The 17,697-nt window shown below is 38.1% G+C and overlaps 1 protein-coding gene and 1 long non-coding RNA gene across 10 annotated transcripts in view; one reads left to right on the top strand and one right to left on the bottom strand.

Annotated features, from left to right (window-relative positions):
- The window catches only part of LOC137062186 (uncharacterized), a 116,693-nt gene that overhangs the window by 94,137 nt on the left and 4,859 nt on the right, over positions 1 to 17,697 (top strand). The gene's annotated exons all lie outside the window — the stretch shown is intronic.
- msi2a (musashi RNA-binding protein 2a) overlaps positions 7,160 to 17,697 on the bottom strand; it is a 264,611-nt gene continuing 254,073 nt past the window's right edge. For all 9 annotated transcript variants that reach the window (XM_067433022.1, XM_067433024.1, XM_067433026.1 and 6 more), the window contains 2 exons: positions 9,154 to 9,230; positions 7,160 to 9,032 (listed from right to left, as the gene is read on the bottom strand). In XM_067433022.1, the coding sequence (XP_067289123.1) occupies positions 9,189 to 9,230 (42 nt within the window). In that variant the 3' untranslated portion in view covers positions 7,160 to 9,032; positions 9,154 to 9,188. The remainder of the gene's footprint in view (positions 9,033 to 9,153; positions 9,231 to 17,697) is intronic.

The following is a 17,697-nucleotide window of genomic DNA, read 5'->3' as shown; positions in this document are numbered from 1 at the left end:
GAACAATGTCTTGAACGACCCATTTCCCTCAGCTTTCAAATGCATGTTCAACAAGTGTTGGCTTCATCCTTAAATAGGGGCCACCTGATTCACACCTGTTTCTTCACAAAATTGATGACCTCAGTGATTGAATGCCACACTGCTATTTTTTTGAACACACCCCTTTCAACTAATTCAACTAATTGCCCAATTGCACAGCCTTAAGAGCGTGCATATCATGAATGCTGGGTCTTGTTTGTTTTCTGAGAATCTACTGAACCTACTGGTAACTTGTTTGCCACGTAGCAATAAAAAAATATACGAAAAACCTTGATTATTCTGGTTAGTCACATTGTACTGCTATTATTTTAAACAATACTGTATATATATATATATATATATATATATATATATATATATATATATATATATATATATAATGCTCAACTGTAGTATCGTAGTTTGTTTAATTAATACTATATTTTTAATTATATAAATATTTCAAAATACATTTTCCAAAACATTTTTGGTTTATTTATTTTTTCAAAACTTTTCCAGGCCTGGAAATTGCTAGTTTAAAATTCCTTTTTCCAGGTTTTTCATGATTGTATGAATCCTGAATATATTTTTTACATTAATTGCATTCCATTTAGCAACACAAGTCATCCAGCTTATATTTCATATTTCATTAGCATACTGCAATGTGCCATAAGTGTCTCATTGCAGCCACAGAGCGAACACACAGAGTACAGCAACTTTCAACACGCTCATACACCAATCAGGCATAACATTATGACTAACAGTATCACTCACAGGTGAAGTGAATTACACTGATTATATCATCATCATGGCAACTTTTAGTGGGTGTGATATATTAGGCAACAAGTGGACATTGTCCCCAAAGTTGAATTTTTAGGAGCAGGGCAAGCGTAAGGATTTGAGCGAGTTTGAAAAGGGTTTTGACCAAATTGTGATGGCTAGACGACTGGGTCAGAGTATCTGCAGCTCTTGTGGGGTGTTCCCGATCTGCAATGGTCAGTATCTATCAAAAGTGGTCCAAGGAAGGATCAGTGGTTAACTAGCGGCAGGATCATAGACGAGCTACTGTAGCTCAAATTGCTCAAGAAGTTAATGCTGGTTTTGATAGAAAGGTGTCAGAGTACGCAGTGCATCACATGGTATATGCAGGAATCCTGAAGTTAATTTCAATACCTTTTAAAAACCTTCTCAAAACCTTCTCTTTTTTTACATGGATGTGGCATTTGGATGATTCGTGGTCTTTTATGGCTTCCAGTTTTAGGTTTTTAGTCCCAACAATGAAACTATTCGTTTTGGCATCTTCTGAAGCATGTTGATGACATACCGAGCAGAACATTGTCAGTAGGGGTGGATACAACCGCATGTTGTCTGAAAGGTGTGTGTGTGTGTGGGTGCACGCTTCAGTTCAGAGTCTAGCAGCGCGAGCACGTCCCGCTTTTTCTTCTCATGCACGCATTTTTCTGTTGCTTTCTTTATCATGCGCTGCACGTATATATTTAACTCTTCTACTTCCAATGTTTAGTGAACGGTGGAAGCAGAGTTCCGCACACACGTCCTGACACCTGCTGTCACACGTCCACGCAAATTAAGAATACAGCTCATGTTAACGCGGTCCTCCTTAAAGTACCGGTACTAATAAAATTCCATATCGTACTGTTTGTAGTAGCAAGGTATCGCAATACGTTTCTAGTACTGGTAACACTAGATTGGCCTATAGGTGGCGCTATAGCAATCAATTGCAGAAAACTACTCATAACTCCTAGCTAGACTGTTGGCCGTAGCGCCAAGTGTCTTATATCGTTGAAATCCTTGGCTCAAAACGGACAAGACGCACGCCTCGGATTGGCTCGCTCTTCAGACGCCAATTTTGAGATATTTTGAGTTTTTAAAAAAACCTACATTTGCAAACTAGTCCCTGGTTTTTTGACAGATCGGAACCAAACCAGTGCAGAAATGTTCTCTGGAGTCAGATTAACAATAACCATTGAAGCATTTTTGAAAATGCGTTTAAATTTTGCTAAGGGGCATCAAAATGTAAGGCGGAGCCTATTTTATTAATAAGGCTTTAACTAAAGAAAGAAATGAGATATCGTCAGCAAACTTGGTACACATGTATGGGCTCAGTCTTTGGTCACTATAAAAAAAATCACAACGATTGGCCTCTAGGGGGCGCTATAATGTTAAAAAACATAAAAATGGCTATAATCACCTGACCTTTTGTCCGATTGACTTGAAAATTGGTATGCAGTGTCTTGGTCCAAGACCAAGTATATGAGGATATATGAGGACTATAGGCGCTATAACTGTTAAAAAGCTTTAAAACCATGCATTTCCTATGGTAAATTGCTTGTATTGGCTGTAAATGGTATTTTCCATCTGTTATCATATAATGTTCAAATCATTTGTTAGATCTCCTCATTCTGACTCTCTAGGTCAGTGGTCTGCAACTGGCGTCCCCGTGGGTCAAAAGTGACCCGCCAGCGATAATATCTGGCCTGCGCCCGCATCTGTTAAATTCGGCAGATTGTTTTGATTGCGGCTGGTTCTGAAACATATCTGTCAGTGTAATGTAGGCGAACTGATGAAAAAATGTGCACGTAAACTCCCGTCATTTTAAGAGACACTCGTCTAGTGGCCAGCTGAAATATATGTGGCATTTAGCCTCATTGTTAGAGCGTCAGGCTCCCATGCGGAAAGACTCGTGTTCGAACCCCGCTCAGAGCGGGCAGTCCAAATTTAGGTATATTAACATTCACTTACAATCAATTTTGTCTTTAGTGATTTTGCCTTCCAAAAAAATACGATGTTTAAGCAGAAATGTTTTATTTTTGGATAAATTGAGAATTTTCAATTTGAAAAGTTCTGAAAGACATTCAAGAGTCTGTGGAATAGATCGCTAGACACGCCTCTAAAAGAGCCGTCATGAAATGTGTGGTATTATTAAACGAACAGTGAACCATTGAAACGTTTGCGTCAGCACTAACACGTGAACAATAACAACTCCAATTCAGCTTCTTTTTTATCAAAAAATATTGACAAGACAACCAGCAAAAAATGTGCCATGCTTCATCTCGTGGTACCGTCTGGCATTAATTTCTTTACAGACAGTGACAACTTCATTGCAGATTAGACACACCAGCTTTGCATTCACAAAACCAGGTAGGATGCTTGTACAGATGTCTTCCCATTCTTCTTTGTATGCCGTTTTCGCTGTTAACTTTCCTCTTTAGACTCTTTGATACTGCTATCTTAAATGCACTCGATGTAATAATCATTTACCTCCAGCACGCAAACGATTAAAAAAATGCAGTTTAGTACGTGAGGATGCCATGGAATAATTCTGAGCGTAAAAGTATGCTACGTGATGTCAACTAATTATTACAATAAATAGGTTCCATTTGTAACAAACAAATTAAAATACATTTATTATTCACAATATGGAAAGTGGAAATAATAAAACATAGTTCGTTAAGAGCATGACTCAAACATGCCATTAATGGGCTTATACAAATCCTCTTTTATTTTTTGAGTTATTATTTATCCATTCTGCATCTTCCACATGTGTTTTAGCACGGGGGTTTGTGTTGCAATTTGGTGAATGAAGATACATGCCAGGCTACATGTCACTAGGCAAATGCTTTATTAATTTATAAAAATTTGATAATCTCACTACCAGTTACAAAAGACACTGTTAGAATATGTCAGGCAATTCAGGTTGTATTTTTAATTCATTTATTTATTAAGTTATCCCTTGACTATATTTTGGCCCGCCATCTAGTGGCAATTTTTTTTGGCCCATGGCCAAATATACTTGACCCCTGCTCTAGGTCAATAATTATCCAAAAAAATACTTTTGCATTTGGATGGTTATAATAGGGTCACCGTCATATCAATATGTGATTTTGACCAAGTGGAACCAAAGCCCTTAACTCCTCAATTAATGTTTAGATCTTCTCAAAAATAGGTAAGTACATGTAGACATACATAGACATGCTTGTATAGACATAACTCTAAACAAGCATTCACATTTTTTATGGAGATCGGTCTATAGGTTGCACTATAACAGCTTTGAAAATCATGCGTTTACTATAGTACATTTCCTATATTGGTTGTAAATGGTCTTTTGTATCTATAAACATATAACATTCAAATGATTTGTTAGATCTGCTCATTCTGACAGGTCAATAATTATCCAAAATGACTTGCATTGCATTTGAATGGCTATAATTGGGTCAATATGTGGCCTTGACCAAGTGTCCCCGAAAGCCTTTAACTCCACAATGAATGCTCAGATCTTCATTTGATCTGAGATCTCAGTTTTAATTAATTTAATACTTAAAAGCCTCAAATACAAAAGACCTTAACTGTTTAAAGGCCTTAAATGCTTGAACCCTGCTAATGGCTGCTTGCAGCTTTTATTTGTTTTGATTTCTCCACGAATGTCTCTGACAAAGAGACAGCTAACGCGACTTTGTTACCAGATACACTCCATTATTTCAATCGCTGTTTACACTGAATGTAGTAATACATTTTTTTTAAAATTCTGAATCATTCTCGCGTTTTGACTGGTTGAGGTAAATCCCTCTTTCATTTGTCCCAGACAAAGATTAATGTCGAGCCCAGACAGCCCTGTGTTCATTCGTGATTGCTGTAAAGCGGAGGTGATTGGTTCATGTCGTGCGTGCCGCGCTGCCGTTTGCTTGAACTGAAGCTTGAACACTGAAGGCTACAGTGATCTGTGAATATCACGCCCATAGTGTTAAAAAATAGGTCACACCACATTAGAGCACCAAAAAAGATCGCGACACCTCGAGAGATGTCAATACAGTCTATGAGCGCATTTCCAATTCCAATTTCCAATATATTATAAGTTAATGCGTTCAACTTTACACCTCCCCACCCCGAAAGAAAACTCATCGGATCTACACGATTCACATAAATTACATATTTTGATTCAAAATGGCGATTTTCACCGAAAAGCGACTAGTTTGCAGGTATGATATCATTTTATACTTATGGGAATGAAAATAAATATATTCATGAATACTTTCTGGAGTCAAACTCTTTTGACAAAGCTTGAACACAATACCTCATAAAATCGTGATTAAGACTTATCAGACTGATCAGTGGGCACGTGAGCATCAGAACTGGATCACCGCGCAATGGAGGATGGCGGCCTGGTCTGATGAATCACGTTTGCTTTTTACATCATAGTTTTACATTTTAATAAAATAATGAGTTTAAGTCATCAAACAACTGTAACAAAGTTCAAGTTGAGGGATGAAGGAGGTGGACATTAAATGTAATCATGAAATATGCATAAACAACAAAGAGAGCGGCAGTGGCCGACTGCGGCACACGCGTTATAAAAACAGCAACGTAAAATGTCCTAGGCTGTCGGCGCCACCCTGCTTCATACCACAGCAACATTATTAACACTTTAATACATTAGTTCACTCATGAATATGATTTCTGTCCAAGTCCTGTCGGATTGCTTTCATCGGCTGTGGAGACCACAACTCCTACAATTCTTCACTCATTCGTAGCCACATCATGCTGTTGTTTTGTTAAAAAACAAACACCCCCAGTTGCCAAATTTGCATCCTGTGCCTTTAAATCAATTACATTATAGATAATACCAGCACAGTACAGTACTGTCACAGACAGCAAACGCAATCTTGTTTGCATGTAAAAGTATATACATAAATTCCCCTATGCCAGTCAAGTCTGTGCTATACTCTGTATAAAGCACTCTAATTACTTAAAGTCAGAGTAGGTGATTTGCTTAAAAAAATGTTTTTTTTGTTAAGTGGTTTACGTGTATTTATATCATCTGTGTAATGCATAGGACAATAAACAGTACTGAGGGTTATGATAGGATGTCAGGCCTGTCGCAAGGCTCTATGTAAACGTGATGTGTGAGGCCCAGGGGTATATTAACGGGGGTCTACTGTTGCTATAGTGACAAACAAATAGTTGTTTATATGGATATTTAAGAACAAAAATTGTTTAATCATTAACAGCATTGGGTTCAAGAATTGAAATTGTGACCTTTTGACACATGTTCTAAAATATGAATGGGTCCGACATCTAAAGATAGAATAGGCTTCTCTCGTTCTGCGGCACTGATGCTCCAAAAGGTGCGTAATAGTTGGGCTATAATAGTTGGGCTATGGTTATGCAACGTTATTCTTAATTTAAAAAAAAAATCTTTAGTGCGTACCGTCAGATGAAATGCAGGCGTCCATGCAATAAATGCATAACCTTCATTGAGTGTGGATTTCTAGTGTAGCCGATTTACTTGAACAACTTAGGCAGCCTAATATCTATGGTTTAACCCATTTCAGAGGCAGCCAAAATCAGAATTTGAATGGCCTGAATAAAGCTCTCTTTACGAGCATGACGTGCGATGCCGCACTGACTGAAATAAATCCGCATGAATCACTCATACCCAGTCTGACTCAAAGAGAAATATTGTAAGTTACTGCATAATAAATGCTTTTAACAAGCAGAATAATACAGCACCACTGTACACAGTTTTAGCTAAGTCTTAACTATTATAGTATTTTGAAGGACAAAAACCAACTATTGGGCTTTTACATCAAATCAACTGTCCCTTCACCTTTGCGAGAGGCCCTGTGCCGTCGCACACTTGTGCTAGTAGGTACTAGTCCTAGTCCTACCTGGCTATCAGCATGTTTTTACGTAGCCTCACGCACCCTGTTCACGCAGACATCATACGCCATCAAACAAAAGCATACAGCACTCGCATATCTTTACTGTTGTAATGTATTGGGAAGATAAAATGTGTCCATCGACAGAAAGTTACATTAGCCAAACTGTGTTTTGTTATTTTCAACAAACCATATTATAGAAGTATTGTCAGATTTGAGAAGGTGCAAGTCCATGGCAAACTGTGGGTGGAGAACGGTATGTTCAAATTTTTCCTCTCCGATAATCTCCTACCCTACCTTTAATTGCAAGCATTTGTGTAGTTCAGTGTAATACTCGGAGATGATGGGGTAAAAAAATGGATTTCTGGTCTCAAAGTCTGTTAAATGAGAAAAGGTGGGTAAGAGGGGAAGAAGTCAAGAAAATAAGCCATCAACACCAACCACCACAAAAATAACCTGAATCAAAATTGAAATTAGTGAACAAACATCTTTTGTTTCATTTTTAATTTTTTGTTTTTACATTTGAACATTACAATAGTTTTCTTCCCTCGTTCCGTTCCCTTCGTTTGTTTAAATATTATTACGAGACTGGCTCTATAAATCTTTTGGAGGCTCTGACGTTTAGCGCGTGTGCCTCTGGCCACCAGACTACACCAAATAAAACAGAAGTCATCAAACAGAACAGTTTACATCTGCAGCAGGAAAAAAAAGACACATTTACATCAGAATATACATATCAGATCATTTAACATTAAAAATGAGCATTTTATATATATATATATATGCATTTGACCTAAAACAGCTTTTCAACTTGAAAGAAATCAGCAGCTCTGGGTTTCGGGTCAACATTTTTTTTTCTTCAGTGTCTTCAACTGGCTGTATATTAAAATATGTCAATATTTCAGATAAAAGGTTCGCTATGTCCTTGAAATGGAATCTGAGCACACCAGTAATAGATTGCTTTTCGTTTGGCTTCTTCTCAACCTGCGTTCTGGATGCCAGCGGCAGAAAAATAAAAAGCAACAATTTTTCATACATCAAATTTCTGTAAGGTCACTCTTGACAGCTAGCATGTGCAAAGAGAAAACCGCCGTTCTTTTTGTACACAGTGCAAAGCTTCCTCCGTACACTTGATTTACTCCGAGTAAATGAAATCTCACAGGACTGAGGTATGATTCGTTAAAAACGTTTGTTTGCTTCAGTCAAAAGTGAAATAAACCGCTTCGTTCACGTACAGTCCACCACAGGTTCCAAAATCAAGAGGAACGTCCTCTTTTAGACAACATTAACAACAACAGACGACATAGTAAGTTTTTTTTTGTCAGGAGTATAAAAGTGTCAGAATGTGCAGAACACAGGAAAAAGTCCTTTCGTTGATCACTACACACAGTGTGCTTTGGACGGGAGTGATGTTTTTGAAAGGTGAAAGATTCAGCTCATGTTATCGTGTCCGCGAGTATGCTGGTATCACACCTGTAAAATGATTCAGCTCATGTATACACTTAATTAGAAAAGTCATGTTACTGGAGTATTTTTTCACCATCATACCGTCAATTAAATTTCACCCTGATTTTTTTTTCTTTTTTTCTCGAAACACCATCAGAAAAATATGCCTGAACTGGTTATATGCAGTGAAGTATATTTACAGTTACATTTCTCTCTCTTATATTTGAAACCACCATGTTTGAAAACAAAAATGTTACAGTATACATTTTTTTTCTAAATGACAACAACAACACAACAGATAGATAGATATAGATATATATATAAAAAGGACCATAAAAATATTGGAGTCCTCTCCCTCTGTATTGCCCAAAAATAGGTCATTATGATCAACAATGAGACTTCACAATTAAAAACAGCTACTAAGATTAAGTCATTTTCTTTTTTTCCCCAATGGATGAATAGCGTGGCGTCTTTCAGCCTCTGTCCAAGTGTGCAAAATATTTTTTTTTTAAACTGGCACCAAAATTGACTCAACACTTGTGATACTTAAAATGAGCGAAGAATCTTAAAATAATTGACAAATCGCAACTGATTAATTCACTCATCTAAGTATTTTTCTCTAAAAGCCAAAGTCATTTTAAAAAGCATACAGAAAGGAAAAAAGAAAAGACAAACAGGGAGTCCTGCGGTGACAGGAGGGCTGGATTACTGTTAACAGCAGTTGTGATGTTTTGTTTTCTGAGATGATCGTGTTTTTCTTGTCCTCTCTATTTGGTTCCACCCCCCTTGTCCTTTCATCAATCAGAACCAGTAGTGCTTGAAGTCTTTATGACATCAACTGTACATGAACCAATCAGAGATTCCGGCCATTTCCCCAGGGCCTCCAGACGAACTCTGGTGATTCAAAACAGAACAGAAAACCACAAACATTACCTTAAGTGTTTTTAATCGTTCTTGTTGAAACTATGATGAGAGAATCAGTATGAAGTTCTCAGAAAGAGAAAAACATCAATACCTTTGATGAGTTGGTGCCGCATCTTCGCTCAGCTTTCAGTGGTATCCATTTGTAAATGCTGTGGCGATCAAGGGACCCTGAAAGCAGATAATGTGTAAGATGTTGAGCACAATCATTGATGCAGTGTAAAAACAGTGATTCTAACAGAGATTCAGAGAGAATAATTCACCCGTTTCTGAGATTCATTCTTCTCTCGTGTACAGAATCTAGAACTCCACTTTAAGAGAACATTTATTCCCAAATGATACTGATAAAAGTGCCAATGAGAGCTGTGATCTGAGTGTCACAGTAGACATCCTGATGAAGTAAAGAGCATGGTCAGTTGAGCACCAGCAGATGTTCTGGAAGCTGGTTTGTCCCTGGCAGGACGCATAATTAATCTAACCATAACACCACCGTGCAGAGTTCCAAAAACTACCAACAAAATAATGCCCTTGTCTTTTAGAATATTTTCAAATTCGATTTTTAAAAATTAATTTATTGGGAGTGCACAGAATAACAACAACTTAGAACTGATATATTTTAATGAGCAGCATAATTATTTGTTCATTATCAACCTTTCCATTCATTTTTAAAGTACTCCTATTATGCTATTTTAAAGGTTTGTAGGTAAATGGTTTTGCTTTAATCACTAAAGATACTCATTTGTTTATTGGCATTTGTAACAGTAAAGCACTGAGCTTGAATTGAAAGGCAGATAAAATTAACTTAATACAATAGATTTATTTGTAAAGCACATTTAACACCAACCAAGGCTGACCAAAGTGCTGTACATAAAATATATCACAAAGATAAAGAAAAAAATATTAAACTTAATAAACACACAGCAATAATAAAACAATACCCAGATACTGAGATCAAGGAGTATTGAAAGCCTTGAAGAATAAATAGGTGTTTAGAGCAGATTTAAAGGAGGAAATGGAGGGAGCTAATCTGACATGAAGAGGTAGACTGTTCCAAAGTGTGATCGCCATGGTTTTTTAAGTCTAGTTCTGGGCACGATGAGTAAGACAGTAGACATTTCAGAGTTCTAGATGGAGAGTACGGATGGAGCAGATTGGTCAGATACCGAGGAGGCATATTGTTGAGGGATTTGTAAATATATAGAAGAATTCTAAAATCGTTTCGAAATTTGACAGGTAGCCAGTGCAGTGCAGTGCAGACAAAATAGGAGTTACTGGCTCATACTTGCGGGTCCCAGTGAGGAGTCTAGCAGCAGCATTTTGCACTAGCTTTACAACACTTAACAACAGTAATGTGCAAAAACTTTGTTTTAATAGGAAATATTCTACTACTTTAATTAAAATGTGCCATTGTTCTTCTATAGTATCACCTGTAGTACCTGACCGACAACTTCAGTGATTATAAAAGGAGCACTCAGTTACAATTTGAAATTAAGTAAAGAATTACACAGAAAGCAAGTTGTTGCTTTTCATGAGACTTGGTGACCCTACTTTTTTTCCATATATTGAGTAAAAATTGTTCACAGCCCTAATAAGTCAATAAGTGCGCTTCTGCCATCATCTTCTGGTTAGAGGCATTTAATGGTTTTTAAAGGGTTACTTCAGCGATTAGCATATGGCTTTGTATCAGTAGAAACCCTGGAGTATATTCAAATGATTGTGCTTCCCCCCCTTATATCCCCCTGAGACAAGCGATTTATGCATGTTACAGTGCCTTGCGAAAGTATTCTCTCTCCCCCCCCCCCCCCCAATCATGAAGTGGAATTAAATTTATTGTATATTTCAAACTTTTTTAACAAATCAAAAACTGAAAAATTGGGCGTGCAAAATTATTCGGCCCTTTTACTTTCAGTGCAGCAAACTCTCTTCAGAAGTTCAGTGAGGATCTCTGAATGATCCAATGTTGATCTAAATGACTAATGATGATAAATAGAATCCACCTGTGTGTAATCAAGTCTCCGTATAAATGCACCTGCACTGTGATAGTCTCAAAGGTCCGTTTAAAGCGCAGAGAGCATCATGAAGAACAAGGAACACACCAGGCAGGTCCGAGATACTGTTGTGGAGAAGTTTAAAGCTGGATTTGGTGATGCAAATTGACGATATTTGCATCATAGGAGGAATGTTTGGCTACAAACATGTTGTAATGATTTAGTCTTGGTAAATACTACTGCCAGCAGAGGGAGCCATTTCCGCATGTTTTGAAACCGCGCATGGGGGATGAGAGAGATTACACTCAGAGCTATGGTGAGCAATGTAAGTTTTTTAACTTCTCAAATTAATTTCTCTGAAAGTTAAGCTTCCAAAGGCATGAACTGAAACGCACCAGACTGAACTCGCGTTGTGAATGTATGCCGCGAGTGTAGTTACGATTACCTCAGCTCTCATCACGAAAGCTCAGCTCATGTGTCTGACTCCTGCAGTTAGTGCTCAGTGCTGTGATACTCGTGCGGTGACTCACTCATTATATTGAACAGACACGTTCAGTTTTTAATTGTAGTGTCTTCTCTAACTCAGTCACTGTAATCAAGTTAGTGGCTTTTAGAATGGCCTCACAGGGCAGCGAAGCATTCTGGGAATTGTTGTCTTTCATCCCCATGAGACAAAAATACATTTTCTGTATTTTCTCAGTCTAGAAGGCACCAAATTCAAAAATAATTTCACATTTCTACTACATTGATGACCCAGTTTAAATACAGATTCATCTTCCCAGCGCTGAAGTACCCCTTTAAATAAAAGTGCTTGTTTGCCACAAGTGTTAGGGCCCTATTTTAACTATCTAATCGCATGATCTAAAGCACACATTACATGCACTTAGAGTCTATCCGAAATCCACTTTTGCTAGTTTAACGATGGGAAAAAAGGTCTAAAAACATCGGCGGAGGCTGAGCCAATTAATGCCAATCTTGTGCTTTGAATAAAAAAATTATAATTACAGAATTCATATTTTCTAGTTTTATTTGTCTTATTTCTGTGTAGAATGAGTTAGATAAACAAAATGGACATTTGCTGTTTTTTTAATAAACCCACTACTAAAAGTGTGGCGTTTTTTAACTCTTACACTTCAACTATCAATTTCACTGCTGCTAATACTGACACAGCAATCGAGGCCGCATGTTTTTGCTGTCGCCACTTTTCTTCAAATATTGAAAGATCAGACGGAGACAAACTATTAACAAACGTGGGAGCTCGGAACCGGAAAAAAACTGTCGGAGAAGCTGACAAAACACGCTTCGTCACAGGTACATTTAAATAGCATGAAGATGCGGGAGAGCTACAAACAGACATCAGTGCATCGGGATCTGTGGCAGCACAGCTGTCAAAGCGCAGTAGAAAAAAAACAGACAGTACCTGTACAAATCCATCAATATTATAACATTGCTTGCTAAATTAGACGTCCTTTTCCACGGACACCCTGAAGAATCTGATGCAGAAACGAAGGGGAATTATTTAAGCATATGTAATTTTTCAAAATATGACCCTTTTACAATATGATTTCAAATAGATGCAGTCCAAATATTTTAACTGCACAAGCAGACTTTTAGAATGACATAATTGCATTGTGTGCAGAAATATCCAATAAAGTAAATGAGACTGGTTTTCTTGCTGTTATCGCTGATGAAGCGAAGTCCTCAAAGACTGAGCAACTTTATATTTGCATTAGATACACCGAGGGACTTCAGATCAAGGAGCGATTTATTTGCTTTTTTGACTGTTCCAATTCTCGCGATGCTGCAGGGATTGTTTCTAATATTTAAGGATTGCAGTCATGTGGGCTGAAGGACATTCTCCTAATTGCTGAGGCATATGATGGTGCCTCTCATGTCAGGGCATTTGAGTGAAGTTCAAAACCAAACGGAGAGGAATTCCCCTTTGCTGTGTATGTGCATTGCATGGCACATAAGCTGAAGCTCATACTTGTTGAGTTATATACAGTGAACAGAGACATTAAAACATGTCTAAATGTCATTGACAAACTGTACTCCTTGTTTGCAGACCCAAGCAACCATTGCAGGTTTCTAATGATGCAAAAGACACTCAAACCAAAGGAGCTAGAACAGCAAAGTGAAACACAATGGGCTTGTAACTATAGGTGTTTATGCTATGCTGCCTTCACTTGCTGTTTGAAAGAGATGGAAGAGGGAGAAAAGTGGTCTGTGGATGCCAAGTGGGTTCTATTAACCACATGACAAGTCTCCACTTCATTACGTCCTTAATTGTTCTTGAGGAAGTTCTCAGAGTTGTACATGTAATAGACTAAAGACTGCAAGGTGCAAGTACAACCATGGCTGATTTGGCCTCAGCAGTCCAAAGTCTGAGAAGTCAAAAACATTTTGTGCGGATGTCGCTGGTTTTTGTGCAAAGTGTCCCACAAACTGCAGGAAAACGAAAAAGAACTTTGTGACAACCTCCCGGCTTTTGCAGTATATACTACCAACCACACTTTGACAGTGTGATGAAAATGAGACGCAACGGGAATCAGAATCTCAGACATTTAAATGTCATTTGTATCTCCCTATTTTAGACACTATGCTGGCTAAATTGGACAGGCGATTTTCAACTGAAGCAATGGCCCTGAGTGTGGTTAGTCATTAGGGTGAGTCATTAATGACATAAATACATTTTTTGGGTGAACTAACCTTTTAAAATTCACCCTCAACTTGTGATAGATAAAATGGATCTCGTGAAATGTGCAATGGCATTGCCGATGACCCTTTAAGATGAAGTATGGAAGTATAGATACGAAACCTTAACCGTCTGCTGCAGCTTGCACTCACACTGCCTGTTGGCTCTGCTACGTCAGAAAGAAGTTTCTCAGTTATGAGAATGAGAAACTGGCTCCGATCTGCAATGGCTCAGGATAGATTTTCGGATCTCTGCCTACTGCACATAGAGAACGATTTGACTGCAAATCTATTAGAAGAGAAGATAGTGGACATCTACACAACTCTGAAAAAGAGGCCGCTTCTCCATTAGGCATGATCTTGTAATGTCTAAAGAATGACAGACAAGGGAGGCTCTTTTTATGAACTTTAATCGTAATGTAGAAGAACAGACTGTAACAAGCGCACCCTTCTAAACCTTGCTTTTGTTCCTGCACCTCTGAACTCCTTGTGTTAACCCCATCATTTCCGATGCAAAACAAAACAGCAATTGCACAACTATAAAGAGTCTTTGCTCTACAATATGTTTTAAAGGTGCCCTAGAATGAGTTGAAACAATATGTTAAATTGTTCTGTGTTTTCTACATTGAGGGTATATTGCTTATTTAGGGGCAAAAATAGTCCAGATACAGTTTTACAGGTCCATTTACAACCCTAGAAATTGTCCCTAGGATGTAATGCTCTGTTTTTGCCTTATTTGGAAGAGTCATGAATATTAATGTTGGGCTCTGCTCTGATTGGCTTATTTCAGCAGCTCACAGCACACAGCACATCAGTTGTTCAGCAAAACGGCTCGTGAGTCCTGACAGAACACAGACCGACTGAATGACACTAAGCAGAACATCTCAAATGGAGATTGCTAGATTGCTAAAATGCAGCTTACTTGTTTAGTTTATTGGTCTTTTTTTAGATCATTCACGTGCACGAGAGAAAGCTTGTGTGCATATGGTTGCCAGATTGCACGTTTAGGTAAAACACCGGATGGTATATAAATCACTTCTCACTGCTTTCAGGAATATAGTTGGAATTGCCCCTTTCTTCAGTTTTAGACGCTGAGCGAAGCTTGCTTGATATTGTGCCAGGTTAGAAAAACTGAGGTGAAATGGGCCGAGCAAACAAATTATTTTGAATTAAATTGTTGTGGTATCCGATTATAATAAACATCAACCATGACTGTTGACATTTTTTTATCTGTGGGAAGGGTATGAAAAGTCCTCACGTCTCCTGCACAGCCTGGAACATTTTCGCTATCCTTGCATGACGCTCATTTTCCTGATGATTCTGCTGCAGTTCCGCCTGACAATGATCCCCAGCGATTGGAGTTATGTTGAGATTCAGTTATTTTGGTGTTTTTCATGCATGAGATTTACATAAGAAGTAGGAGACCAATGGTGTTTGAGACTCACAGCATGTACTGAACTCTAATTATTTCACTATGGTAAGGTTAATTCAATGTTTCATTCTAGGGCACCTTTAGCGCTACTCTTTGTATACAGTCCTTGTTCACTGTAAATGTATTCAAAATGTAGAATGCATGATATATAAATACAAAAAATTCTGAACTCGTGGTCTGCTGGCCCGTTAGGTTCCCCCCCAAGCACAAAAGTGAAACTCCGGCTATGTCTAAAAGGGTCACCCCTATTCTCTTAATGTGAGTCATGGGTTTGTTGTGGTTGTAAGGTACAATAAATCAATGAGTGTCTCATCTCCCATTCCCTTTAAAAGCCAGTTGTGCTTGCACCATGGCAGATTCCTGTTTACATGGTGGAATATAGACACCCTCATCCTGACAAGTCGGTTTAAATACATGCGTGAATACATTTCATTTCTCATTACTGCAAATAGGTAATTCTTATACATGCAATGACTATATATTATGAAGTAGGAATTTTTTATCTTTTTGCACATAATAATGTGTTATACTGTACTTATTTTATATATTTTGCACGTTTGTGTGCTGGTGTGCATCCCTGTGTAGTATAATAAACAGTGTGTATGCGCGTTGTGTACCCACCTATAGGCGAACATTACTAAGGCGCCCTTTAAAAATTTTTTTTTTTAGATTATAGACCAGCACACAAACACTGGACATGAAATGTGACACTGGACATAAAAAAAAAGAAAAGCAAAACCACTTGCGTTGTATGATAGGGCTCTTAGTTTAACTAGATTTTAAAAATCACCAGATTAAAAATAACCTCAAATGGACGATATTTAGAGGCTTTAGGTTTCCTTTTCATGTTTGTTTCGTTTGCCGTTTGATGTTTCTCATATGTAACAGAAATGGCAGTTCTTATTATTCGGGGCAACGTAGTGGTGTCACCAATGCAACCTCTAACAAATTTTTTTTGCACCAGCTGGAAAAAAGGTCACAAAATGCAAAATATTTATAAAAGAAATATGGGCTGTACCGAGTCTTTCCGGAAAAAACAGGCACCTGGAGGTGTATCATGTGGGCGGAGCTTAAGAATGACGAGTGCACAAAGCGGTGAAGTCCTCAAGCTTGGAGAAACCCATGGCTATCAATCTCAGCTAATACAGATATGATCCAGAATCATTCAGAGGCTGAAATAAATTGAACAGGAGAAACGGCAACAGCAGGACGTCCGTCTCTGTGGTATGTACTGTATTTAGTGGCCTGTCAACATTTGTGTGTTTACTCGCAGTTTATGAGGACATGATTCGGTTTATGGACTATTGTATGCGACTAAACCTTAACAGTAGCAAGCAAAACGGTTTTGCACGTCAGACCAGTGTAACGTTATACAGTATTGTTCAAAATAATAGCAGTACAATGTGACTAACCAGAATAATCAAGGTTTTTAGTATATTTTTTATTGCTACGTGGCAAAAAAGTTACCAGTAGGTTCAGTAGATTGTCAGAAAACAAACAAGACCCAGCATTCATGATATGCACGCTCTTAAGGCTGTGCAATTGGGCAATTAGTTGAAAGGGGTGTGTTCAAAAAAATAGCAGTGTCTACCTTTGACTGTACAAACATTTTTTTTTCTTTCTGGGATTTAGCAATCCTGTGAAACACTAAACTAATATTTAGTTGTATGACCACAGTTTTTTAAAACTGCTTGACATCTGTGTGGCATGGAGTCAACCAACTTGTGGTACCTCTCAGCTGTTATTCCACTCCATGATTCTTTAACAACATTCCACAATTCATTCACATTTCTTGGTTTTGCTTCAGAAACAGCATTTTTGATATCACCCCACAAGTTCTCAATTGGATTAAGGTCTGGAGATTGGGCTGGCCACTCCATAACATTAATTTTGTTGGTTTGGAACCAAGACTTTGCCCGTTTACTAGTGTGTTTTGGGTCATTGTCTTGTTGAAACAACCGTTTCAAGGGCATGTCCTCTTCAGCATAGGGCAACATGACCTCTTCAAGTATTTTAACATATGCAAACTGATCCATGATCCCTGGTATGCGATAAATAGGCCCAACACCATAGTAGGAGAAACATGCCCATATCATGATGCTTGCACCTCCATGCTTCACTGTCTTCACTGTGTACTGTGGCTTGAATTCAGAGTTTGGGGGTAGTCTCACAAACTGCCTGTGGCCCTTGGACCCAAAAAGAACAATTTTACTCTCATCAGTCCACAAAATGTTCCTCCATTTCTCTTTAGGCCAGTTGATGTGTTCTTTGGCAAATTGTAACCTCTTCTGCACATGCCTTTTTTTAACAGAGGGACTTTGCGGGGGATTCTTGAAAATAGATTAGCTTCACACAGACGTCTTCTAACTGTCACAGTACTTACAGGTAACTACAGACTGTCTTTGATCATCCTGGAGGTGATCATTGGCTGAGCCTTTGCCATTCTGGTTATTCTTCTATCCATTTTGATGGTTGTCTTCCGTTTTCTTCCACGTCTCTCTGGTTTTGCTCTCCATTTTAAGGC

Source organism: Pseudorasbora parva, chromosome 23 (genome assembly GCF_024679245.1).
Source record: "Pseudorasbora parva isolate DD20220531a chromosome 23, ASM2467924v1, whole genome shotgun sequence".
Classification (NCBI taxonomy): domain Eukaryota; kingdom Metazoa; phylum Chordata; class Actinopteri; order Cypriniformes; family Gobionidae; genus Pseudorasbora; species Pseudorasbora parva.
The sequence above is the reverse complement of the archived record's forward strand: the minus strand, read 5'-3'. Positions and strand labels throughout refer to the sequence as shown.